The sequence below is a fragment of the Phyllopteryx taeniolatus genome, chromosome 12 (genome assembly GCF_024500385.1).
Source record: "Phyllopteryx taeniolatus isolate TA_2022b chromosome 12, UOR_Ptae_1.2, whole genome shotgun sequence".
NCBI lineage: Eukaryota > Metazoa > Chordata > Actinopteri > Syngnathiformes > Syngnathidae > Phyllopteryx > Phyllopteryx taeniolatus.
This window is the reverse complement of record NC_084513.1, coordinates 5,509,586-5,534,707: the sequence shown is the minus strand read 5'-3', so window position 1 is coordinate 5,534,707 and position 25,122 is coordinate 5,509,586. Positions and strand designations below refer to the sequence as shown.

Genomic DNA, 25,122 nt, shown 5'->3' with positions numbered 1-25,122 from the left:
CACTCGCCCAGGACTTGAGTTGTGATGCATTGAAACTCCCACGAATTGTCGTAAAACGCGAAACTTTTTGAGTTAATGACGTTCTCATGGTGCGTTTCCTGGTTCGCCGGTTGTTGTGTGACGCCTAAACCGTAAACCGATCACCCTGGGTCGGCCACACGGAGCAGCTGAGCACCGCTAAGCTCTCGTTAACTCCCGGAAATGTCCCTCCCGGACAAAAGCGTCTTGCTGCTGCTTTTTCTTGTGCTGGTCCACACGGTCCAAGGTACGTCCCCTGTTCCTAATACTTTGTCCCTCAAATGGACTTCTCAATAAGATAACCAAGCAGTAAGATAACCAAAATATTAGAAACACTTTGTGATTTAGAACGTTTTTAGCCATAGTGCACAGTAAAAAAAAAAAAAAAAAACACAATGAAAAATACATGTATGAATCAAATATAATATTGTATATTTAAATAACTGAAGACAAAGAGATATATGTATCTTAGCAAACAAATATAATGTACGAAAGAACAGAGTGTATTGAAAAATGATAACAATTTATAACATGAATACAAATAATATTGAACAATTATAACAATTGATAACATGAATACAAATAATTAAAAAAGTAATTACAGCAATATATAGTAAAATACATTCAAATATGTAATAAAACGAATACTATGAAATAATATCCATCCATTCATTTTCTTTACCGCTCATCCTCACAAGGGTCGCGGGCGTGGTGGAGCCTATCCCAGCTATCTTCGGGCGGGAGGCGGGGTACACCCTGAACTGGTCGCCAATCAATCGCAGGGCAACCGTTAATACAAATAAATAAAAATAAGTAATGCAAATTTGCCCTGCGATTGGCTGGCAACCAGTTCAGGCTGTATCCCGCCTCTTACCTGTTGATAGCTGGGATAGGCTCCGGCACTCCCGCAACCCACGTGAGGATAAGCGGTAAAGAAAATGGATGGATGGAAGACAAATTTTTAAAAATGATTAAATTTGAAAATAAAAATATGTATTGTTTCTATTATGTAATAAACTAATACTTTAATGAATACTAGTACAAAAATATTGAGATCAAAATAAAAATAACATTAATTAATAAATAAGCAAAATAAAAAGAATAAATATAATACATACATATATATTACTAAATAGTCAATTGATGAAGAATCCATTATAGCTGAGGATCCATTACATTATATATTCAAGTTATGGAAGATGGATGTGTTGTTTATTTGTAATAATTTGACTAATGGAAAACGGGCTCGTGTCGACGACACGGAGGTCCCGAGGCGAGGGGGGACGAGTGCGCCGATGTGACCAACACCACGTGGCGGCAGTACCGCCAGGAGAGGCAGCAGCGGGCGCAGCCGCGGGTTCTCTACCTGCTGATGACCCGAGAGCGCCCGGGCTGCGCGCAGGCCTTCCACAAGGCGCCGGGGAGCGCCTTCAATGTCACGCGGCCCACCAAGGTCATCATACACGGATACAGGTGAGATACAAGAGGCTGGAGCATTTCAACCTCAATCACACACAGCGGAGGGTTCACTCGGTCTTTAATGTTGACCAAAGTGTCTCTCTTTGATGCTTACAAAAATTAACACACTAGTTCCCTGTCGACTAGCTTGACCTCGATGTTTACAAAAACATGTATGTTAAGTGTGTCAAGCCTTAATTGTCTTTGATGTTTACAACAACAACAAAAAAGTACAAACCCCAATTCCAATGAAGTTGGGACGTTGTTTAAAATGTAAATAAAAACAGAATACAATGATTTGCCAATCCTTTTCAACATGTATTCAGTTTAATACACTACAAAGATAGTTATGTTCAAACTGGTCAACTTGATTTGACTTTTTTGTTTTTGCAAATATTGACTCATTTTGACTCATTTGGAATTTGATGCCTACAACACATTCCAAAAAAGTTGGGACAGGGGCATGTTTACCATTGTGTTACATCACCTTTCCTTTTAACAACACTCAAAAAGCATTTGGGAACTGAGGTTACTATTTGTGGTAGCTTTGTAGGCGAAATTGTTTCCCATTCATACTCGATGTACAACTTGAGTTGCTCAACAATCCAGGGTCTCCGCTGTTGTATTTGGAGCTTCATAATGCACCACACAGGCCAGTCCAGTACTCATAACATGTGGAGAATTGTCTTGCTGAAATAAGCAGGGATGTCCCTTCAAAAAGACATTGCTTGGATGGCAGCATATGTTTTTCCAAAACCTGTATGTACCCTTCAGCAACAAAGGTGCCTTCACAGATGTGCAAGTTACCCATGCCATTGGCACGAACATACCCCGATACCATCACAGATCCCGGCTTTTCAACTTTACACTGATAACAATCTGGATCGTCGTTTTCCTCTTTGGCCCGAAGGACATGATGTCCATGATTTCCCCAAAATGTTTTAAATGTGGACTCATCAGAAATCAGCTCACTTTTCCATCTCAGTTCAGCTCGGGCCCAGAGAAGCCGGTGGCGTTTCTGGGTGTTGTTGATATTTGGCTTTGGCTTTGCATGGTAGAGTTTTAACTTGCATTTGTAGACGTAGCGATGAAGTGTGTTAACTGACATTGGTTTTCTGAAGTGTTCCTGAGCCCACGTGGCAATATCCTTTACACAGTGATGCCAGTTTTTAATACACTGCCACCTGTGGGATCGAATGTCATGGGTATTCAATGTTGGATTGCGGCCTTGCCGCTTACATGGAGAGATTTCTCCAGATTCTCTGAATCTTTTGATGATATTATTATTATTATTATTATAGACTGTAGCTGCTGAAATGCCTAAATTCCTTGGAATTGAGAAGTATTGTTCTTAAACAATTGGACTATTTGCTCACATAGTTGTTCACAAAGTGGTGAACCTCACCACATCAGTGCTTGTGAGTCCTTCAGGGATTCTTCTTTTATATCCAATCATGACACCTGTTTCCAATTACTGTTCAGTATGTATGTATAAATGTGCATGTAGAGTACGAGGGTTAAATGATAGCAGGCCATGTTTTTTTTTTTGGGATACATCATGGTACAGTATACGAATAATCTATTGACATGATAACATGTTACGAGTCCAGATTTATAGACAACAAATGAGATAATAGATGTTTTTGTTTTTTTTTACTTCTTCATACTCCCTTTGAACATGTAAAATGTGCTGAATGAAGATATGTATTGATTTTTTTTTTAAATGTGCTTTTTTATGATGAATGCTTGTTATGTTTGTATGTTCAATAAAAATCAATCCATCAAAAACATGTACTGTATGTTGTGTTTGATGTTTTATGTGCGCAGGGCCCTGGGCAGTAAGCCTCGGTGGGTTTTGGATCTGGCCGAGGCGCTGCTGGCGGTGGAGGACGCGAACGTGCTGATGGTGGACTGGGTCTCCTGCGCCTCGTTCGCGTACAATCTGGCGGTGGACAACTACAAGGAGGTGGCGCTGTACATCTCGGTCCTCATCAACCGGCTGCAGGTCACACCGCTACGCTGCTCACAACACAACTTTTTACACCTCATTTATGACGGTCTTCTTGTAAAATGACATTTTCTCCTTAATTTCACTGTTCTCTTGTAATGTTCACATTTTTTTTGATGTATTTCATGACTTTTTCTTGTAACGTTTGAACTTTTTTTGTTAATTTAGGACGTTCTTTCAACTTTTTGTATCACAAACTTCACGACTTTGTTCTTACAACTGTAGCGTTTATGGGATTAGTGAGAATTGTGCTTAATTTAGAAGGAAACGATGAGTTGGAAGCGGCGCCTGCGTCACTTCTGGGTTATCGTAATTTTAAATGACAGCGTTATAAATCAAGATATTTGATATATATGAGGGGCACCACGTCATATTTGTGCAAGTTCAACTTGAGGCGAAATGACGACAAACCTTTTTTAATCAGTCTCGGGGGAGGGGTACAACTTTGTTCACCTAATTTCTGACTTTCATCTTGAAACATTACAACATTTATCACAAACCTTATGACTTTATTCTTGTAATATTATAACTTTTTATCTTTTACCAATGACTTTGTTCTTTTTTCTCTAAATTTAAGACTTTTGCCCTGTAACATTGCAACTTTTTTTTCTTAACTTGTAACGTTCCTCTTGGACAATTACAACTTTTTATCGCATAATTGATGGCTTTTTTTCTGACTTTCTTCCGTAACATTACACCATTTGATCTCATACATTGTGACTTCCTTCTTAGTATAAATTCTTTTTCTAAAGTTATGATTACACCTTTTAAAAGTACAACTTTTCCTCACAAACTTTGACTTTTTTCTTGTAACATTGCAATTTTTGATCAACTACTTTACGACTTTCTTCTCGCCACATTACAACTTTATATCATGTACCTTTTGACTTTCTTTCTTGTACCAATTATTTTTTCCCCACATAATTTAGGACTTCTCATAACAGGACAACGTTTTTCTCTTACTTTGACTTTTTTCCTCTTAATATATTACTTTTGTCTCGTAACATTGCAAGTTGCAACATTTTATGACAAACTATGACTTTATTCCTACAACATTACAGCTTTTTATCACTTACTTTATGACTCGCTTCTTTTCACAACTTTTTTCCTCTAAATTTATGACTTTATTCTTTAGTCATACCACAACTTTTTATCACGTACATTACGACTTTCTTCCTGTACCAGCATGACTTTTCCATGTAATGTATGATGGTCTTTCTTCTCTTACTTTATTACTTTCGTCTTTTAACATTAGTACCTTTTGTAACAATGTGTGACTTTCTTTTTGTACATTCCAACTTTTCCTCATGGAGGTATGACTTTGTTCAACAGAAAGACGGGTGCAAGCTAGAGTTGTTCCACTTCATTGGCATCAGTTTGGGGGCACACGTGGCCGGATTTGTGGGAACGCTCTTTGAGGGAAAAATCGGAAGAATCACGGGTATCCCTCCATTGGAATACACTTGATTTGGAGTGCAATGCAGTTCTTTTACTGTTGTTGTTTTCCAGGTTTGGACCCGGCTGGTCCCATGTTTAAGAACGCAGACACCTTCGACCGTCTGGATCCATCTGACGCACAATTTGTGGACGCCATCCACACCGACTCCGACTGTAAGACAGTAGTCAGGGGGGGGGGGGGAAATCAATCATTAGCTCTTTATTTTCTCTAAATTGTCACATACAGCAGTTTACTGACTATACTCGTTAGTTTCACTGAAGGTTGTTGAAAACTCGTAAATTCAGTGTTTTACAAAAGCACAGACCAAGGACAAAAATGGTCCAAATTCACAAAGTCTCAATTCCTTGATTTGATTTTCTTTCTTTTCCTTGTAGACGTTTCCATATTGATGAAGAATACCGTTTGTCTAGGAATGTGGTATTTTGAATGACAATTGTTTTGTAGAACATCTGTGAGTTGCCTTTTATCTCCAAAATTAAACATTTCAATAATAATCCTCCAAGAGCGGTAATTACATAATTTTTGCCAGGGGTCCTACACACAGAAACAACGCGGCCTCCTTTTAGATTCAGCCATTCGTCATTGCCATTTTACGGTGAAAAGCCGAACTGCACAAATGTTTTCCGGTAGAGAAATATAACTTTCGTAGTTTTAGTGATGTTACACGGATGCAAAACTCAATATGCGTTCATTGGACTGTGACATCTCAATATTTCTTAATGGTATCCTACAAAGAGTAACCATTCGATTCTGATTCGGAAGTCTTTTGTTAAAGTCAATACGAATAGCGACTTGGAATTTAGAGTGCGAGCACTCACTCGACCTAACCTTTACAAAAAGTGAGATGTTAAATTATTGAAGACCAAAAATTGTTTTTGATGTGCATGCTGGTTATTAAAAGACTCACTTGACGTTTACAAATCCGCGTAGGGTATGTGCTGTGTTGACGACACTAATATTGTCATTGATCTTTACAAAAGATGCGCATTAGATGCATTAAAGACAATTACATTCAAATTCAGTTTGAATACAACTTGACATTGTCTTTGATGTTTTTGAAATCGCGCACATCCTTGAATGCAATATCTGATGTGTTTGTTTTGTGGTGATCTGTCAGACTTCGGCATCTCCATCCCGGTCGGCCACGTGGACTTCTTCTTGAACGGTGGAAACGACCAGACGGGATGCGCACGATCCCGATTTGCTTCTGGTGAGTCCCTCCTTACGCTGAACATAAAAAATGTTGTTTAAAAAAATTGTCTTAAACGTGGTCCCACTCCCTCTGTCCCTGAATGTTAGACAAAAATGGTTTTTTTGTTGTTTTTTGTCAAATGCTTTGAGAAAAAACATTTCTTTTTGGCACCCTTTTCAACCATACCAATTTTTGACTTGGCACCCCTTTTGACAAATCACATTTTGGTAACCATCCATCCATCCATTTTCAACACCGCTTATCCTGTTTAGGGTCGTGGGGTGCTGGAGCCTGACCAAAGCAAACCACGCCATTTTATGGCACCCTTTTAAACAATGCCATTCTCGGGCCTGGTACACACAAAGATTATTCCACTTTTAAAAGATTTTTTTTGTCTGCTACAGACATCACCAATAAAGATTTTAAAAATCGAGCATTCAACAGTTTTGGTCGTCGTGTGTGGTGTGCTCCGAGAATCTCAACACAACACACCGCACACATAAAGATTCTGTTGCACCGCCAATCTCGCAGTCTCGCGTGATCACGTGATCTCACAAAACCAAAGAAGAAGAAATAATTCCGGATACGCGCCAATGTTTCCTCAGTGTTCCCAAAGGTTGTAAAATGGCAATGTGCTCAAAAAAACAACTCGCTTTGGAAAACACTTCTTGTCGTGGGGGCAAACCACTTTTATACATTAAACGACATCAGGCAAGACATTGTTTGTTTGACATTTACGGTTGTTTCCGTGTTCAGCAGTCTTGGGTGCTTCTTTGATTGGCTTCATTCTGTCTCACCTCACAATTCTTGGCGTCATGACTGGGGAGAAGTCCACTCTTAACACAGAGAGACCTTAGGACAATCCTATAGGACATAAGTGTCAAACTCGAGGCCCAGGGCCAGATCCGGCCCGCCACTTGATTTTATGTGGCCCGCGAAGGCAAATCATATGTGTCATAAATGATAATGTTGAGATACTGCAAGCATTTTTGTGTTACCAAACATGAACAATAGTTGAAAAACCCATTACCCTTGATTTCTGATTCCAAAACTAGTTCATAAATTTCATGTGTAAATATGATGAGGCGATTAAAGATTTTTATGGTTTCACAGTCAAAACGGCCCTCTGAGGGAAACCGTAACTACAGTATGGCCCGCGACAAAAATGAGTTTGAGACCCCTGCTATAGAATAATCTTATGAGACTTCAAATTGTCTGGCGTTTGATGTGGTTAGTCGGAAAGGGGCAAAATCGGCACAAAAACAGGCCAATTGTCTTAATGTGTGTACCATATGTACGTATGACCATATCTCTGTGTAGATTCTCAGTCATCCAGGTCATGGTCATCTGCAAAGGTTGAATCAAGGCAACTGAACTGTTCTTGTTCGTTGAAGAGGTTTCACCTTTAATCCAAAAGGCTTAATCAGTAATGATTTTTTTTCCCCCCCTTACCATCCTTACAAACAATAATACTTTTGACACCTCTTTTAATATACTACTTGTTTGCACCCTTCTGAACCAAACCATACACATTTTTGGCACCCTTTTAAACCGTACAATTTTTTGACTCTCCTTTGAACACTCCCATTTTTTTGTGTGTGGATTTGTCAGTTTTGGGCTTGTTTCCAGTGTACGGCTATGTGATTTGCGACCACATGAGGGCCCTGCACGTGTACATGAGCGCTCTGAACTCGTCGTGCACTCTGAGCGGCATCCCGTGTGACAGCTACCAAAACTTCCTGCAAGGACGATGCCTCCACTGCGACGCCTTCAGTGGAAGGTGTCCCACCATCGGTGAGTGATTCACATTAAAAGAAACAACAACAAAAAACAAGTGTAGACAAATAAAATATTGTACTGTAAAAGATCTAAAAAGGAAAAGTTGAAATGACAAAAGACTGGTAAAATCATTAAAAAACACACACACACACAATACACAGAAAATTCCAAGAAATTGCATCACAAAATAATAATAGCATACTGATGATGTAAAATGTAATGGATTAAGTTACTAACACATTGAAAAAATAATTAACAATGAAATAAGCAATTACAAATAAATAATAAACTAAGATGATTAAAAATGCAATTAATTTAAATCAATATAATTAATAGCTCATTGGAAATTACATTAAAATCAAATTTGAGGAAATAAAAAAAACATTCAAAATACATTTAAATTAATTTAAAAAAATAATTTAATCATTAGAAATACATTAAATTCAAATAGATTTAATGAATGAATTGGAAAAAGAAACATTCAAACAAGTACAATTAAAATATAGCTAACATAAATAATATACTAAAATGAAAAAATAAAAATGCTGCTAAAATAAATCAAATAAAACAGTAATCAACTAAAACAATTAAAAATACCATTGGCTAATCTTTTTAATTAATGAATTACAGAGTAAGTAAATTAATGTTTACGGAATAAGTAATACCATAAATTAATTAAATCAAATACTGTACTTAAAATAGAAAAATAATAATTCCAAATATAATAAATTCAAAAACTTAACGTATTAAAAAGTGAATAAAATAATTCCATAATACTAATCAAATTAAAATAAATATGATACAAATATATAATACAAAATTAGTTTTAATTGAAAAAAATACAATGCACAGCGCAATAAAAATAATGACAAGCGTCTGAAAAGATAGCTTTTTAAATCTTTTTTTTATGTCAACATTTGGAACAAATGTAATCTCTATTGGCAGCTTCATCCAGTGTGTGTGTGTGTTTGTGTATGTGTGTCTATGTCTTTCAGGTTTGTCAGAAAATTGCGGTATCACTTCAACTCCCCTCCCCAAGGAGCAAAAGTTGTTCCTCCTCACTACGTCTCTGCCACCTTTCTGTGGTGAGAATACATCAACTTCATGCTCTCAACGTACACTGCAAATGTTCACTCGAGGTAAATGCGCAGTTGAGGGCTCCCACAATTCCTGATGAGCGTCCTCATGTGGATACAAAACTAAAGCAAAGTACACTACTGAAACGTGTGAACGTTCTCTTAATTGCGGCACAAACATCAAAGCCAAAGCCAGAGGGGAAATGTCAGTAGTCAGCAGAAGGAAGCTAATGAGCTCCTTCTTTTGCTGCGTGCAAGTGACACTGCACACAAAAAGGCAAAATCAATCGCGGCAAGAACGATTCAAGGTCAAAAACAGTCGAGCACTTTTTGGTACCCTTTGAGCAATACTACTTTTGGGTACCCTACCTTATTGTCCCGAACCATACCACCTTTGGCACCGTTTCAACTCCTCCACGGTTTGGCCCCTTCGTACCCTTTAGAGCCATATTACCTTTTGCCACCCGACTGAACCCCTACTACTTTTTGGCACCCTTTTAATCTTCATCCCTTGTTGGCACTCTTTTGCACCAGACCAAATACCGTTTCGAACCATACCATTTTAGACAGTCTTTTAAACCATACCACGTTTTGGTACCCTGTTGGGCCATTCCGCTTTTTGGCCACCTCTGGAGCCATACCACTTTTTGGCACCCTACGTACTGTGCCAAACCATACTACTTTTGTGTTATCCTTCCAAACAATGCCACATTTACCACCCTTCGTTTGGGATACCTAGAAGTACTCTAAATGATCCTTTTTGACCAAGCAGTAATTTTGGTTTAGTTCAGATTATTTTATACCATTGGACCGATCATACTTTTGACACCCCTTTCGAAGGATACCAAAAAGAAAAACAAAAATGCATGAACCATACCATTTTCTGGCACCCTTTTGAATAATTTCACTTTTTGTCACCCTTCTGTTGGGGCACCAAGTGCAGTGGTACTCGAAAGGTAATTTTTCCACCAAGCAGTACAGTTTGGATCAGCTCACTATTATAGTTTGAATTTTATGAAGAGTACCAAAATAACCAATTGTAATATTTCCAATTTTTGGCACCCTTCTGTTGGGAGGACTAAGCATTAGTTATACGCAAAAGGCCCCTTTTCCACCGAGAAGTACAGTAAGGTCCAGTGTGATGATTTGCGTTTCGTGAAGGGTACCGAGATAACTGATGCTTAAGTAGTGACAATTTTTGACACCCTCCCATATGACTAATGTTGATGCCATCGCTTGTGTGTGTGTTGCAGCTCATCACATACTGCTTGTGTTGGAGACTTCTGCTCTCACTAAAATCGCTGAAGTGGAAGTGACACTGACCACCGGTGACCTGGAGACACGACGACGACTCTGGCTGTGGGTACAACCACTTTTTCCGACATCCTTCCATTGGGGTACAAAACACAGTGGTGTGCTACAGTTTGGTTTAATTCAATACAATAGTTTAGGCTTTTTAAAGTGTACCAAACCAACTGATCCCTAGAGTGTGTGTTGTGCCAGGATTTCCACTTACATAAACCTTGAACTAGACGTGATAACCTCATAAAGTGTCTGAATTCAAGGTCCATGGCATGTTTTTCTGACCCTAATATCAGCTTCCCCATTGGTCATTTGTAATGGTGACGTCCTTGGGGGAGGTGATAACTGTCTGCAGTTATGAATGTGTGTGTGTGTGTGTGTGTGTGTGTGTGTGTGTGTGTGTGTTTCAGTCAAACAGAAACAACAGTGTACAGGACGGTGTTGGCTCACCCGGTGGTGCTATGTGAGATCCAATCCATCACCCTGAAAAACACGGGCGCCCGCTTCTACCGTCAAAACGACATCCATCTCAAGTCCGTCTGTCTGTCCCAGATCGCCTCACCCACGTGCGTCTAGTCTGAAATGTGTTTTGAAAATGATGCTCTTATTTTGTTGGGTAGACAATCAAACCGGCAACTATTTTCTTTGAAGTAATTCCATCTCGATGGCTGGAATGAGCATGCCACTAGATATAGATGTTTTCCAAATGTTAGTGTATCTGGCTCAAAACAATATCGTCATCTCAACTAACAGCCAAAATACAACTAAATAAGATTTTAGATAGCAAGTGGTGCAAAAATATAGTAGAATTGTTAGATTTTCTTTTATGTGTTGCTAGGCAGAATTCACAAGTCATTTGGTTGGAGGAGACAGTTGTTACTCGGTAGAATTTAGAATGATTTGGGAGAAAACATTTTGCTAGGCAGAATTCAAAAGCGTTTGAGGGGAGAAGACAGGTTTCAAAGCAGAAAACAATTATTTAGGGCGTTAGAGTTGTTGCTGAGCAAAATTCAAAAATATTTGCATGCTAGAAGACGTTACTAGGCAGAATGCACAATTACTTAGGGAGGAAAGACATTTGTTACTTGGCAAAATTCAAAATAATTAGTGGTTTAGAAGACACATTGCTCTGCAGAATTCTCAATTTTTGGGGGTAAGACGCTTGTTTCAAGGCACAATTTATAATCGCTCGGCAAATCAAAATTGTAAAGTTGATGGGGAGAAGACAGTTGCTAAACACAATTACTTAGGGGAGAACACTTGTTGCTAGCGAGAATTCAAAATCATTTGCATGGCAGAAGACGTTGCTAGGCAGAATACGCAATTACAGTAGGTTAAAAAAGCATCTCTCTAATATTATGTGACAGAAGAGTCTCCGCTAGGATGAAGGGCAAAGTTTATAAGACAGTGGTGAGGCCAGCCATGATGTACGGATTAGAGACAGTGGCACTGAATAGACAACAGGAAGCAGAGCTGGACGTGGCGCAAATGAAGATGTTGAGCTTTTCTCTAGGTGTGACCAGGTTGGATAGGATTAGAAATGAGTTTATCAGAGGGATGGCCAAGGTCAGATGGAGCCAAAGTCAGAGAGAGCAGACCTCGATGGTTTGGACACATCCACAGGAGAGATAGTGAGTCTATTGGTAGAAGGATGATGAGGATGGAGCTGCCAGGCGAGAGAGCTCGAGGACGACCAAAGAGATGGTTGATGGATGTCGTGAGGGAAGACATGTGGGGAGTTGGTGTTCGAGAGGAGGATGCAGGAGATAGGCTTACATGGGAAAGGATGACGCGCTGTGGCGACCCCTAAAGGGACAAGCCGAAAGGAAAAGAAGAAGACAAAAGTATCTCTAAAAGGCTTGATTTAATCAGTCCACTGTTAGACAAAATGGCTTTAAATGAAGAGAGTTCAATACTGAAGCTTCTCTTCCAAGGAGTGGCCGTCCTGTAAAGATGACTGCAAGGGCACATTGCAGAATGCTCAGTAAGGTGGTAAAAAAAAAAAAAAAGAACCCTATGGTGTCAGCTAAAAGACTAACAGAAATTACTAGCAAATACCAACATCTCTGTTGACAGATATACTATACGTAAATCATTTAAAAAGAATGGGATTCATGAGATCACTAACGAGGAAGCCGTTGCTGTCAAAAAAATGATTGCTGCACGGTTGATGTTTGCTGAAGAGCATTTGGATGTTCCACAGCTTTACTGGCAAAATATTTTGTGGACAGACGAAATCAAAGTTGAATTGTTTGGGAGGAACACACAACGCCAAGTGTGGAGGAAAAATGGCATTGCACACCAACATCCAAACCTTATCCCAATTGGAAGCATGGTGGAGGGAACATCATGGTGTGGGCGTGCTTTCTACCTAAGGGCCTGCACAGCTTGCTATCAATGGAAAAATGAATTCACAGGTTTCGAGATATTTTGCGGAAGAATTTGAGGCCATCTGTACAACAGTTGACGCTCAAAAGAGGATGGGTGTTCCAACATGACAATGATCCAAAACACAGAAGCAAATCAACGACAGAATGGCTTCGGAAGTGGCCCAGTCAAAGTCCTGCCCTCAACCTGATTGAGATGCTGTGGCATGACCTCAAGACAGCAATTCATACCAGACATCCCAGGATACTTGCTGAACTGCAACATTTTTGTCAAGAGGAATGGTCCAAAATTCATCCTGATGGTTGTGCACGTCTGATCTGCAACTACAGGAAATGTTTGGTTAAGGTTATTGATGCAAAAGGAGGATCAACCAGTTATTAAATCCAAGGGTTCACTTACTTTTTCCTGTCTGTCCTGTGGATGTTTACGTTATTTACAATATAAATGTGAAAAAATATCATTGTTTGGTATTAGTTATGGCAAACTGTTTATTCTTGTGATTAAGATTAAGAAAAGACTACATTTTAGGCAGAAATTTAAGAAATTCCAAAGTGTTCACATGCATTTTCCTCCCATTGTATTTTGTGGGGAAAACACTTGTTGCTAGCCTGGGTTCCAAAATAATTAGCGGAGTAGAAGACATGTTGCTAGGCAGAATTCTCAATTGTTTTGGGTAAAATGAATATTGCTAGGCAAAATTCACAATAGCTTGGGAGAGGGCACGTGTTGCTCGGCGTCAGACTTAACAAGTTGCTAGGCAGAATTCACAACTCTTTGACGCAAAAGACACTTGTGGCTTGGCAAAAATAACAATCGCGTGGGGAAAGACGTGTTGCTAGGCAGAATTGACAAGTTGCTAGGCGGAATTCACACAATCATTTGGGGGAAGATGATTGTTGCTTGGAAAAAGTCACAATTATTTGGAGGTTGAGACACTTGTTGCTGGGCAGAATTCACAATCATTTGGGGAGGACACCCTTAGCTAGACAGAATTCACAATTATTTGGGGGGAAGAGAATTGTTGCTTGACAAAATTTAGTTTTTTAAAATCCATTTTAAGTTTTAAAGTCTTTTTGGGAAACAAGCGGAATTCACAATCATTGTGAGGCAGAATTCATAACACGAGGTTACAAAGTTTTTTGTAAATTGTTTTTGTTTTCAACTAATTTAGGACAATTTTGCATCGCTTAATCCGAAAATGACATCCATTTCTCTTGGTCAGGTCAGGTTTTTGTGCTATTTATTTTAAAAATAATAATCAGATTTTCTTTGTAAATTGATTACAATTTTGTGACATTATCAGTTGATTTTTAAGTTTTTAAGAAAAAAATTAATTTTCTAACAGTTTATTAATCAAATGTTACAGACTTAGCTTACTGTAAATTGAAGAGTAGACATTGATAAAAGTAACCTTCCGACTGTTAGTGTATTTCATTTCTTACAAGGAAGGACTCACACACCCCTCGGCGGGCACGCCCCTAGGTTGAGAACCCCTCATATAAAGCGAAAACACCTGTATATATAAACTACAACGACAAAAAAGGTGGCCATAGTTCAAAAAGTTGACCTGATGGAGCAAATCCAATGTGATATTTGGATTCACCACATCAAAATTGTCCTTAATCAGCTACAAAATCTTAGACAAATTTATTGTTGACCAGTGTCATCATTTGAGTGTGGGGACAAACTTATTTCTAGGTAGTATTTAAAGAAAATATATTTCTTAAATTATTTTTCTGTTTGTTTTCAGGCACGAGGAGCCACTGTGCGTGAACAACATCAACATTCGACGAGGATCTCCGTGGTCACATGACTTTGTGCAGGTGTGCAGCCTCTTCTGAAGCCCCCCCCAGAGACCAAACGTAGAAAATGCGAGGGCAGCAAAAAAGCGGAACGCCGCGGAAAAGTGGAGTAGGCCAACATTAGCGTGTTTTTTTTTTTTTTTTAATAATGCGTTTCTAGCCATGCATCCGCAAATTACTGAATGCATCAATTTCATCCAAGAGGAGACTGGGGGTAGTAACAAAACAGGGCACTGCAGCCAAGTGGAGACTGTTGAGTAGGATAAGTTACCATGTGTGTTTATTGTTCTCAATTCACATCCATTTACATACTGTAAAAAAAAAATATATATATATATATATATATATATATATATATATATATAGCAGCTATGTGTAGCCTGTACATGAAGCATTCCAGGAAGTAGACAGTCACAAAACAACATTTTCACTGCACAGAAGCTTTATGGAGAACAGTTGGCCCCTTGTGGTAATAAATCAACCATAATTGGATAATTTCACATTATATTGGTGTATATTCAATATTAATAGTTAAAAACATGCTAATGGCTAATTGCATCAACACATTTTTAACTTATTTACAGAGGAAGCACTTCATTTCTCTAATTTCTGAACAGAACCAAAAAAAATGTGGTCCGAATAGTGAAAGTCTTAAAATAAGTCAAAAGACAAAATGGCGTTGTCAGAGTTTGGGAGTGTCGGTGGGAGCTAGCGGCGCTCGACTCCTCTGGAAGCGAGCTGCTCCTCCAGCCATGGCGCCCCCTGTCGAGACAAATAGGAATCACATACGACTGTACACAACAACGGGAAATCTGTCAGTCCACAAAACAGAGACCTTAATGGCGTCCATTTTGCTTACGCATTAAAAACCCAATCAGGAATTCAAAAAATCTGAATACTGTGAAGAAATCTGCCCAAATTTTGCAGGCCATAAATGTTTTAAACTAAGTGTCACACACTAATCACCTCCTAAACTCAAAGCATCAGAGCAGGTTTCCCCAGGTGTCATTAAATTGCTTCAGTTTGGTTCAATTGTCTCAGTTGAGTTCAATATAGGGAAGACTGCAGACTTGACAACTGGCCAAAGACCATCATTGATACCCTCCATAGGATGGGTAAACCACAAAAGTTCATAGCTAAGGAGGCTGGCTGTTCACAGAGTGCTGTGTCCAAACATATCAATGGAAAGTCTAGTGGAAGGACAAAATGTGGCAGGACAAGATGCACCAGCAAAAGAGATGACCGTGGGCTTCAGCAGATTATCAGAGTGGAATGAGGCGGGAACCACATCTTAAAAAAAAAAACACATTCAGACGCAACCACAACTACTACGCTACAACTGTCGGGTTCCTCGGGTCAAGCCACTTCTGAGCCTGAGCCAACGTAGGAAGCATCTCAACTGGGCCAAGGAGAAGAAGGACTGGACTGTTGGCTAGTGGTCCATGGTCCTCTTTTCCGATGAAAGTAATGTGTGCCTTTCATTCGGGACTCAAGGTCCAAGGGTTTGGAGGGTCATGATTTAGGGTGCAATGTCTAGTTTAGGTGTTGGTAAACTCTGCTTTCTTAAACCCAAGGTCACGTAACAGTCTACCAGAATGTTTTAGAGGACTTCATGATTCCTTCTGCTGATGATCTATATGGAGACTCCCAGGCAATGCCACAGGCTGATTACCTCAATGCCATGCCACATCCAGGCAGTGAGTAAAGCAAAGGGATTCCCAACCAAGTATTTAAGAGTAACATATCACTTTGAAAGTACCACATTTTGATTAATTTAATGTGACCCTAATGTCTTTTTTTTCCTACAAAAACTGTAAAATTGTGATTTATTTTTTTTCCCCCCCCCACAGTATTCAAATGTTTTGAAATCCTGATTTCGTGGATCTTATGACTTGGAAGCCCAAATAATGTAAAAATAAACAAATAAATACTTTAAAGTGTTTAAATTGTGGTCCCTGAATCTATAATCTATGAACGTTTAACTTTTTGAATGGAATTATGGAAATAAATGAACTTTTCCATCATATAAATTTTTTTTGGAAAAGGTCTGTGTGTGTGTGTGTGTGTGTGTGTGTGTGTGTGTGTGTGTGTGTGTGTGTGTGTGTGTGTGTGTGTGTATGTATATATATATATATACACACACACACAAACATACATATATAGACAGTGTCGTGAAAAGGTATTGGCCCCCTTCTCAAATTTTATTTTTGCAGTTTCCCCCACTTTAATTTTTAAGATCATCAAACAAATGTAAATAACAGACAACTATAACCCAGGTGAACTTAAAATGCTGTTTTTAAATGGTGATTTCATTTATTAAGGAAAATAAATATTACTAATATATGTAATTTGTTAGTGTTAAAGGTGGCATCCATGCACACAAAGTAGCCAGGTGACACACCACCCACTACCCAAGTGCAGTACTTACATGTATCTTAAGCGGGTGAGCCAGTGTGTTAGCTCCGGACCCCCTTGCACCCCCTCTACCTCAAATAATCCCTCTCACTGCCATAGTCTGTTAAGGATCCCGCCACGTCAGCAAAGTCCTCCAGGACCAGGCTGGTGGAGTCCTCACCAGAAGGCAGCTCCGGGTCCGACGGCCACGGCTGTCCGACAGGGGTCTTAGCCTCGTGTGCCAGGTCCGGGTCCGACTCCAGGCAGAGGGGGCGGTCCGCCCGATCGGGGGGCCCGCCCTCGCTGCTCTGCGATGAAGGAGCCAGGACGTGGTAGAGGCTGGGAAGGCGGATGTCCAGCAGGACTCCGCTCTTGATATACAGCTTGTTGTTGAGGTTGTACAGCTTCTCTGCGATGTCGTAGCCAAGCATGACAGCGAACAGGCGGCACACGTAACGTTCCTTGGACATGAGGGAGAAGAGGCGCCGGCGGCGCCACGACACGTAGCGACAGTCCTCCTCCGCCGTCAAAGTAACCTGAAAGCCCAAAAAAACTGCTTTACAAAACACAAAGCAGGAAAGGAATAGGACGTTTGGGCTGGTCTTCTTCAAAGGTTGAATGGCGGCAACTGGACTCTTCTTGTTTGTTGAAGACATTTCACCTGTAATCCAAAAGGCTTTTTCAATAAAAACAATTTAAGTGCAGAGTCTAGGGATGGGTGAATACCGATACCAGGTATCAGCATTGGGTCAATACCGACCTTATTTCAAGGGATCGGATACTTGTGAAGGCTGCAGACACCAGCCACCGACACTCCAACATCGAGTCCTTCTCGCCAGTAGTTGGCGTTACACTGCGCCGGTTTTAGCTGTCATTTTATTCATTAAAACTGTATGAAGGAATTAGAGTTATCGGGACTCTGTATCGGTGAGTACTTGAGTGAATACTCATCCTAGTATCGGTCTGAAAAAAGTGGTATCGAACATCCCTAGTGGACTCCCCCTATTTATGTCCCTGTTGAGGGTTGTCAAAATAGGGCTGTTGTTGCCCATCGTGGCTGGTGAATAACCAACCTTTATACCAACTGGTCGTTAACCTGCCTGCTGGACAAACATCGCATTAGTGGCCACTCTTCCCATGGAATGGGACAATCTTCAGAGGAGCAATGTCAAGACATTTTTTGTAAGAAGACGATAGGTGATGGCGTAAACCTCCTCTGTTTGGAGAGGGCCTTTCTAGTTTGATATGGATAGCTTCTTTCACGTCTTTCAAACTAGAGGTCCACCCTATGCAGAATTTGGACATCATTGTTCTCAAAGAAATGTCCCTTCTTTTTGAGATACAAATGAACCGCTGACTTTGTCCGAAAGAAACTGCTCACCTATGTTGTGCCATGTGTCTGTGTCGAGGTTTGGGGAGGCCTGTTTATGTCTTCTGTTCTTGAGAACCTCAACATTATTATTTTTTTTTCATAAAAAATTTTCCTGGAAAAATGTCACATTTGTCTGTTAAAAATTGTGGGGAAGAAAAAGAAATTTCCAAGTAAAAGGTAGTATTTTTTTCCCAGAATAAAAATATACATAATTCTGAAGGAAAAAAATTCCATAACAGTCATTTTTTCGGCTGTGGATCAATTGGGAGAGCCGGTCGTCCAGTGACTGAAGGGTCGAGGGTTAGAATCCCAGGTCAGACTGTCTGCTGTCGAAGTGTCCTTGCGGAAGGACTGAAAGCTAAATTGCTCAAAATAGGAGGCCTGGCACCGCCTTGCACGAGAGCAGCGGCCCATTGATGCTTGAATGTGTGTGTGAATGGGTGAATGTATGAGCATTTGCAAACCGCTTAGGTCACTCTGATGATGTAGGGAAAGTGTGATGTAAGTGCACTCCATTTACCAACCCTTTTGTGCCATTTTCCAAGGAATTTAATTTAGAAAAGCAAATCTTAATTTTCCAAGAAAAAGGAAAATTACATATTTTTGAAGAGCAAAAAATATTATTTTCCATTTAAAAAAATACTATTTTTTTTTGTATGTCAGTTTACCAATAATTCTTTTTTAGAAAACAGTTTTATAATATTCAAAAGAAGTAACTTTTGAAGAAAACAAGCAATAATTTTCCCAGAACAAAAATGTGATTTTTTTTTCCAGAATTGTTTAATTTTTATTTTTTTTAAAAAAATAAGCATTTTTATAAAGGAAAGACGCTACATTTTTTTCAGAAAAAAATACATTTTCAAAAGAAAATAAAAGAAAAAAAATTAAGAAAAGTTGAAAATAGGAGAAAGAAATGTAATTTAAAAAATTTGATTTTCCGATGAAAAGAGAAACTCTTTAAATGAAAAATAGATTTTTTTTATATTTTCCTTTTTCTGAAGAAAGAAGAAACAACATGCGTTTTAGCACCATGTAGCGTGGTGGTACCTGGAACTTTCCGTCTTCATTGGGCCGCAGGGACTCCCACTCGGGCGAGTCAAGGAACTGGTGTCGGTGGATGTAGTGCAGGAACTGACCCTCCAGAGATACGTTGATCCTGACGTCAAGTGTGACAAGGTTAAAAAGGGAAAGGGAGATTAGAGAGTTAGAGGTCAATGGCTTAGTTTAGGTGACTTTCGTCAAACATTTGCATAATGAGCTCCACAGGGGACGAACAAATACTTTACATCGCAGTGAATATATAAGCTCCGTTTGTTCCTTTGCCAGAGACTATGGATAAAGTCATCAGGACACTCCTCAGTCGGTGGTAGGAGAGGAGGCTTTAAAATAATCCACGAACTAAAACTGGATCACATTAAAGATTCCTCTTTCTCCTTCACAGTTCCATGTTTCATTCCAGTTGCTGCATCCAATCTATGTTATACTTTCTTCTTGGTCACTTTTACCTGAGTTAACCTCAGCAGAATTCAAGGCTGTTTAATACAAAATGGTGAACAAATACTGAAAAAAAGTTCTACATTTTCTAGTTTTGGTTTGTTGAGAGAGGAAAAAAAGCTGTTTTTCTAAAGTACTTTCCCAAGGAAAAAAATCTGCATTTTTCCCCAAAAAAGGTTTTATTCCTATGAAGGTAATATTTTTTTCAAGTCACATTTTTCTGATAAATGGCATTTTCTCAGAAATATTTTCTTACAGAGAAAAAGTTGCTTTTGAGCCATTGTGGTTTGGTGGTGTGCCGTGAGATATTTCTAATGTAAAATGGGTGCCTTGGCTCAATAAAGGCTGGGAAACCCTGGTCTAGTTATCTACGCACTTTTATTTCCTATAAAACACTGGTGAATGGCAGTAACATATTTTGTCAATTGGGAGGTGGCCATTGCGCCTGACCTCACCAGCGTGCAGCAATTCGGCTGAACAGGAACCAGAAGCAGAACATCCTTGCGGCAGGCAGGCGGGATGTTGGTTGCCTCAAACATCTGCTCGGGAAACCTTCCAAGTACACGCTCACGCTTGAACGGCAGATTAGTGCTTTTTGGAATGAGCTGACCTACTCACCGATGTGCATTCACGTGTCTGCGTACCTTATTGTGTGTGAATGTACGTGAGGCAACTGAGGACTCATCCAACAAGCTAACACGTCGAGCACTGTGCACAGCAAAAAGCAACAATGGAGAAATTGTTTTTCCTCCATTATCTCTTTTTTGTGTCTTTGTTTTTAAAAATGATGATATTGTCCCCCCAAAAAGTTGTCATTTGCTGAGAAACTAAATTGTACATTTTCAAGAAAATTGTAATTGTAATAGGGCTGCAATATCTAATGCGATGAAGCCTTTTTATTTCATAATAATAATAATTACAATACATTAAACTTATATAGAGCTTCTCAAGACACTCAGACACTTTCCACTAATCAGATGACTATAACAGTAAGGAGAGTGAGCAGAGTGAGCAGGAAGCCCGGGTGGCGGGTGCTGGTGTCAGCAATGCTGTCCTTTCCTAGTTTACAATACATAACAACGCACAGTCCTTCGATGGATGTGTTGAGTGAACGTGAACCTCAAGGATGGATCATTAACTGAATGAGGAAGCACCTGAATGATTTTTGTGAACAAAGAACTGAACGTTTGTGAACGTACTCATGAGTGATTTTAACCGCAAGTCCTGACGTCCTCGCAAGGGATAGCTTTCACTAGCAGCTTCAAGCTAATGGCTAATTTTTGAGTCAGTCAAGAACACATACTTAAAATAAATGTAAATTAATAATAAATGTATATACGTACGACTACATATTCCCTCTGTCTCTCTAATGTAATTATTAACGCTTTTTATTTCATAATAATACATTAAACTTATATAGCGCTTGTCAAGACACTCAAAGACGCTTTCCACTAATCAGATGCCAATAAGAGTAAGGTGATTGAGCAGAAAGCCCGGCTTGCGGGGGCTGGCGTCAGCGACGTTCCACCGCGGTGGAATGCAGAAAAGTCACACCGGCTGGAGAGCCTAGCTGGACGTCAGGAGACGCGGAGGGATGGTCGGTAGCTGAGCTCGCTACACACATGTTCACAACTCACAACCGAAGCCGGGTGTTCGAGAGCTTGCTGAGAGAGAGATAGGTAGGTGATAATTTAGCCGAAGTTTTGTTTTTGTTAAATAGTCTCCCCGCCTTTCCCAGTTTACAATACAGGAAGTCCTCGAGTTATGACGTACTCGACCTACGTCGTTTCGACTTTACGACGCCTGTGCCTCGTCCGCCATTTTGTCCCCAGCACCATAGTGTTTCTGCTTAGCTTGTGCATAGTGCTTGTCTGTGTTTGTGCACCGGGAGTATCTTTGCCTTTTTCGCCCTCCTTTTTTCACACTCTCAGCAGTAGTGGTAAGTACAGCAGCTTACTTTTTTATTTTAATTTATTTTAGTTTCTTTATACGAAGTGTTAACCTTTACAGCTACGGTCACCTCCTCGGTGACCTTGTCCTCCTCGGGGTTAACTCCCTTCTCTCTTTGCACAGCTGAGCTGGGTGGCGGCAACAATAGCACCGATTTGCTGCTTGAATGGCTTCATTAGCTCCTCTGCATATTCAACGTCAACGCTAATCGCTACTCTTCCGCGGTCGCCGTCACTACACTTGGCACTGCACACACTCGCACTTGCGCGCACTCCTTCCTCCTTCACAGTCCCGTCTCACTCACACATCGACGCACACGCCCACACACACTGAGCTTGCTGTCACAATCAGGTGGGACAACACCCGTAACAGAAGTATTTCGACGTAAATTTCGACTTTAAGGGGGAAATTCGGGTTACGTCGCCAGCATAGGAACGGAACTCGTTCGTAAATCGAGGACTTCCTGTACATGGCAACAACAACGCACAGTCTTTCGGTGAACATGTTGAGTGACTGTGAACCTCAGGGATGGATCATTAACTGAATGAGGAAGCGCTTGAATGATTTTGTGAAAAAGAACTGAACGATTCGGTGAACGAATCTTTTTAATGAACAGATTCACATGATTCAGTACAAAAGAACTGCCGTGCACATCCATCACTAATTCGAATGATTCAGTGCACTCAAAGTAACTGCCGTGCTCATCACTAGTTAACAGCCGGTCGAAGATAACGGCAGTCTACTTAACCAGTCGTTAAAAACTACCGAGTTTTGAACAACCGGTCCCTGTTGAATACCTTCAGGTAGAGGAATTGAGCAAGAGGTTATTCTTCCACACAATACCTCAAGAAATTGTTTCATAAAAAATAAAAATAGTACACCATAAATTAACAATAAGTGTGACAAATAAATAGGGTATACATGTTAACGTATACATAAACATATACAGAAACGACGACATTCAACGTATCAATAAGGACGCAAAAATTTCTTTTTAAATCCACATTGCATTGTGGGATTGGCGCGGCTTGACGTCACGTATGCTTGTTTTCGTGAGTATTAGCAGCTAGCTTTGTGAGCGATCAAGCAAATAGTTACACAGCGGGCCAGCCGTGCGCTGTCTGAACTTCCTGTACATCACAGTCTGGTTTAGTCAGCGTAGTGTTCTCAAGTATTTTTTTAAATGCACTTTATTTCCCAATCGATCAACACACAGCTAGCATCTATTCAACGTGAGACGACGTTCTTCTTCGTGTACGTTTCTTTGCCTCTTTTTGAATATGTTTACATAGTGCCTCCTAGTGTTCCGACAGAGATAACAGTTGGATAAAATTGTTCCTTTATAACAAGATGACAAACTTTTGTTCCTTTTTTTAAATTGTTGTTTTTTATACTCACAAGAAATGCCGAGTTTAAACTGAAATCTATTTATATTTGTGTTTGAAATTGCCTAACTAGAAATGTTTGTAGACATGAAAATGCAGTTTCCTGCTTCATACGCAATCTTGAATTTAAGAAAAATACTGTTATCAAAAAGAGGAAAACAATTGGTCTTTCATAAGTAAGTAAAATATCTTATTTTGTCTTATCTATTCATAATTGCTTTTTAACCAAGCAAAAATACATGTTATCCTTGTACTTGATTTTTCTGAATTGTCAGCAGAATACTCGATTTCTAATTGCTGCACTACTGGATACAAATTCTTATTTGTGACAGGTCTGTTTAATGTCACTACAGAAATAAAGTGACTTAGTTGTTGCATGTCCTACACTACCCTTCACAACTTTGTCCAAGGTAGATGACTTCTGTGTTGTTGTTTTTTTGCTGGACCCAACCCTCCCAGTTGGAACCAGTCTGGGGAGCTTCAGTGTCAGGGGACTGGCCGAAAACCGAACACGCACCGGCTACCTCTATCAATACTCTACCCTTCACAACTCTCCCATTTACTGGCGAGGAAACGAACCCGCACAGGCTACATCTATCACTAAACTACTCTTCACAACTCTCCCATTTATCCAGATTTGAAGCTCTCCAATGGGTGTCAAGGCCCTGGCTGGTAACCAAACCTGCTCAGACTCCCTGAAAGTCAGCACAATATTCCATTACTACTACCAAAGTGAACTGCACTGTACTACTTCAAGGACTAACTAGTACAGAAACAGGCACACAAGACACCCACCTGCCAGACAGCAAAAAGGAGAGCCTCTCGATGGGTGTCTTGCCCTCCACGGCGTATGTCTCGCCCGCCTTCATTTCGAGCACCTTGTTCTCAAAGGCACCCGCAATCTCCTTAAAGACCTGGACAGGCACGCCCAATGGGAGGTAGACAGTCTGGTAGAGGGCTGCTACCTCCTCACTGGGTAGACCCTCCTGGTGCAGGCGGTACAGCAGGTGGCAGATCTGGATCACGCAGGCCAATAGCAGCAAGAAGTTCCAGGTGACCACGTCAGGGCTGCATATAGTCATCCAGCCCCACAGAGTCAGGCACAGGAAGGAAGGTGCCAGGAGCCCGAAGATGAAGAGGCACCCGTAGGCCCCACTGCCACCCATGTAGCCCAGGAAGAGGATAGTGTTGCCCAGATGGTAAAGGGCTCCCTCAGTGTTGTTGCTCCAGCCATCGCAGACCGGGACGGCGAACAGGTTCTCCAGGAGGGTAGCGTTCTCCCAAGCCATGTCAGGAAAGGACTGCAGAGTAAAAAAATAAATCCAAGTTTTTTTCCCTTGGGAAGTTCTTCAGGGTCTTCTCACGGATCTAGATTGAGGTCCTGCTATCATTATGTGTCCCCTTTCCTTCTAAGGTGGTGACTCTTTCAGCTCAACTTCCACTCTGGAGACAACAGCTGGAGGAGGGGGGATAAACCAGGGGGAGGAGGACTAGTGAGAGTGGGGGGTGAGGGGGTCGGTGTTGGAGGGGCGTCGATATTGAGTCCCCACAAGCATCACCATGTTTGGAATTGAAACCCAAGGAGGACACGAGGACCGACAGAAAGCAGGCCTGCTACTTAACATAACAGCCAGAGAGCAGGCAGGAAGTGGGAAGAACTTTGTCACACGGTGAACTCTCCAGAGAGAGAATTCTGCCGGGCCAAACAAAGTTCCCGTGTTGTTGTTCTTCCTCCAACAGTGGTTTAGGATGTGTTGAAACAAGATGGACGGCACTGTAGGTCAGATTTCGCGTAAAACTATCCACTGGTACTGCCTGTCATACTGAACCATCCTTCTCAGTTGACAAAAAGAGTAGTGCGAGGGGAGTGCAGACCTTGGTCAAGGCATGTCAAAGCATTAAGTAATAAATTGTTGTAATCGATTAAAAAATAATAATAATAAACGATCGATCCCAATTTTTAATCCTGTTAGAGGAAAAAAAGCACAACAACCTGATGCAACAGATTGTCAGAATATGATCAACTGTTCAATTACTGGTAACTA

The 25,122-nt window shown here is 40.4% G+C and overlaps 2 protein-coding genes across 11 annotated transcripts; one reads left to right on the top strand and one right to left on the bottom strand.

Annotated features, from left to right (window-relative positions):
* Positions 1-16,422, top strand: pla1a (phospholipase A1 member A). 9 transcript variants are annotated; one of them, XR_009791021.1, is made up of 11 exons: positions 1-265; positions 1,284-1,491; positions 3,304-3,481; positions 4,817-4,925; positions 4,994-5,095; positions 6,061-6,153; positions 7,747-7,929; positions 8,910-9,053; positions 10,244-10,349; positions 10,648-10,858; positions 14,431-16,422. XR_009791021.1 is itself a non-coding variant. In XM_061791483.1 (11 exons), the coding sequence occupies exons 1-11, from the start codon at positions 202-204 to the stop codon at positions 14,519-14,521; spliced, it is 1,527 nt and encodes a 508-aa protein (XP_061647467.1). In that variant the 5' UTR covers positions 5-201; the 3' UTR covers positions 14,522-16,422. The 9 variants fall into 9 exon arrangements, 6 of the variants coding, with proteins under 6 accessions (XP_061647467.1, XP_061647469.1, XP_061647470.1 ...); XR_009791020.1 differs by having other exon boundaries at positions 2-265; positions 10,244-10,387; positions 10,703-10,858; XM_061791483.1 differs by having other exon boundaries at positions 5-265; positions 10,244-10,387.
* Positions 14,921-24,542, bottom strand: popdc2 (popeye domain containing 2). 2 transcript variants are annotated; one of them, XR_009791023.1, is made up of 4 exons: positions 23,873-24,542; positions 19,296-19,404; positions 16,911-17,412; positions 14,921-15,244 (listed from the first exon to the last, which is right to left on the bottom strand). XR_009791023.1 is itself a non-coding variant. In XM_061791492.1 (4 exons), exons 1-4 carry the CDS (start codon positions 24,364-24,366, stop codon positions 15,165-15,167), a joined length of 1,038 nt encoding a protein of 345 aa, XP_061647476.1. In that variant the 5' UTR covers positions 24,367-24,541; the 3' UTR covers positions 14,921-15,164. The 2 variants fall into 2 exon arrangements, 1 of the variants encoding a protein (XP_061647476.1); XM_061791492.1 differs by having other exon boundaries at positions 17,058-17,412; positions 23,873-24,541.
* Positions 24,543-25,122: the final 580 nt, after the last annotated feature.